At 28.9% G+C, this 2310-nt stretch overlaps 1 protein-coding gene across 1 annotated transcript; it reads left to right on the forward strand.

Moving 5' to 3' along the window:
* Positions 1–650: 650 nt before the first annotated feature.
* LOC109862166 lies at positions 651–2301 on the forward strand (the record flags this gene model as incomplete). Its single annotated transcript, XM_020442124.1, has 3 exons — positions 651–849; positions 965–1733; positions 1985–2301. Coding segments are annotated over exons 1-3 (1104 nt in total), but the record flags the coding sequence as incomplete, so codon positions are not given.
* Between the last annotated feature and the right edge of the window lie 9 nt (positions 2302–2310).

Raw genomic sequence — 2310 nt, forward strand, 5'->3', positions numbered from 1 at the left:
CAATAAGAATATCGAATACTATAAAATAGATAATGTCTTAACGGACGGCAACATAGATATTTTATCAATCATTACAAATACTATGTTAATTACGGAAAATACGATAGAATGTAAAAAAAAAGTTTTAAAAGTATTGTCGGATATTGAGGATGTTACTTCTAAAAATGGAACAGTGGAACTTTTGAAAAATTATTATTAAAATCGGAGCAAAAGTTGTATGATAAGATGTACTATTGATGCTACCTTGTAAACGGTACAATAGATACAGTGGTTTCCGTTTTCGAAAATATTTCAAGTAGTAAGTATTTAGAACAGATAAAACTTCGCTTGTCTTCAGGTTTAGAATTTTCAATTGAGAAAGTAAGTGTGTCAAGTTTCAGGTGATGGTAAAAAGCTTATGTTATTATCAAACAATTTATTTATTTTTTCTTTGAGTTATCGAATCACTATTTATAAAAGCCAAGAATTGAGTTTGTCCAATGTTATTATGGATATAAGGTAGTTAACCCAGTAGTCGATCAGTACCCAGTAGTTGATCACTTTTATAAATAAGTAAGATTTTAAAAAGTTTATTTATATATTTTTGTAAAAAAAAAAAATTGAATAATATACTACACTTTCTAAACTTATTATTTGAATCAGTATGAAAAGCATAAGTAGCGCCATCTCTATAAAATAAATTATATTAAGTGTCAGCTTGAGATTCTCTATGTTTTTTATCTTCTCGTTACGCTTCATGTTAACGGATCAGCTCAACAAAAATCTTTAAAAAGTGAAGAAAGAAGCTTTTTGCAAGTACTAAAACGTTTATAAAAGTTAAATATTCCCAGCATGAGTAGTCAGAAAAAGGTAGGTTAAGTTTTATATTCTTTTAATATTATTTATTAGGTGATCGACAATACCGTCCGTTTTTCACACTTAACCCTATTCTCGATCACAACTTTTATTTCGTTTTCACGTTTAGAACAAACGAACTGCAAAAGACACACACAAATCTTATAGTGTGTCTGAGATTAAAAAANCAGTAGAAGCAGTAAACAATGGAAAATCTGTGCGTTCTGCAAGCAAGGAATTTAAAATACCGTATGCCACACTTCATTCACGAATAAAAGNAACATATGCTATAGACGTCAAACGAGGGCCAGAAAGCATTTTAAACAAAAATGAAGAAAAAGAACTAGTTAAATGGATTTTTCATGCAAGTAAATGTGGATTTCCTATTATTAAGGAACACTTATTAGACAGTGTACAAAATATAATTAAAAAAAGAAAAAGAAGCACACCTTTCACAAACGGAAGACCAGGAAAGCACTGGTATAAAGCTTTTTTAAGAAGAAATCCAGAATTAAGTGAAAAAATGTGTCAAAATTTAACGAAAAGAAGAGCTAATGTAACAGAGGAAGCTTTAAAAGAATGGTTTTCAGAAGTAAAAACTTTTCTTAATTCTAAGAATCTTCTTGATATAGACTCAAATAGAATTTTTAATTTAGACGAATCTGCATTTTTTTTGAGTCCTAAAAGTAGCAAAGTTTTAGTACGTAAAGGTGAAAAAGCAGTTTATAATGTTTGCGGTAATGATAAAGAATGTTATACAAGTCTTATAGCTGGGAATGCAGCTGGACAGTTACTTCCAAGTATGATTATTTATGATACTAAAAGAATTCCACCCTTGGTTGCAAAATACTTTCCAGATGAATTTGTTATTGGAAAAAGTGAGACAGGTTGGATGACAAGTGAGACATTTTATATGTATATTGCAAATATTTTTTATCAATGGTGTTTGCAAAATGGAATTGAATTTCCTGTGGTGCTATACGTAGATGGTNACAGTTCACATCTAACAATGGCATTAAGTGATTTTTTTTATCTGATTCTAAAGATAAAAAAGTAGTATTAATTTTCTCTCATATACTTACAATTACTAAATGAAATATAAATAATTACCAAATTAAATATAAATTAATTGTATAATTTAATTTTGCAGGTTATACGGAAAGTTCTCAATTAAATTCGATAGTTACTCCTCCTGAATTTATTCTAAATAATGACAACCAAAACGCAGATGCACGCAAAGGTTGTGAAGATTCTAATTTCAATAATTCTGTACAATCTGCATTTCAAGAATATCTTTATTGGCCGGAAATCGAAAAAATTAAGAAAAAGAAAAATAATAAAAAGAAGCTGCCTTCTGTTGCAACGGGTAACGAGTGGAGAGCATGGCACACATTAAAAAGTAAACAAAAAGAAGAAGAAGAAAAGAGAAAAGCTGATATAAAATTGCAAAGACTACAAAATGTTAAAGTTAAAAAA

This window comes from Pseudomyrmex gracilis, unplaced genomic scaffold (assembly GCF_002006095.1).
Source record: "Pseudomyrmex gracilis isolate BER0280 unplaced genomic scaffold, ASM200609v1 scaffold_1437, whole genome shotgun sequence".
Lineage (NCBI taxonomy): Eukaryota > Metazoa > Arthropoda > Insecta > Hymenoptera > Formicidae > Pseudomyrmex > Pseudomyrmex gracilis.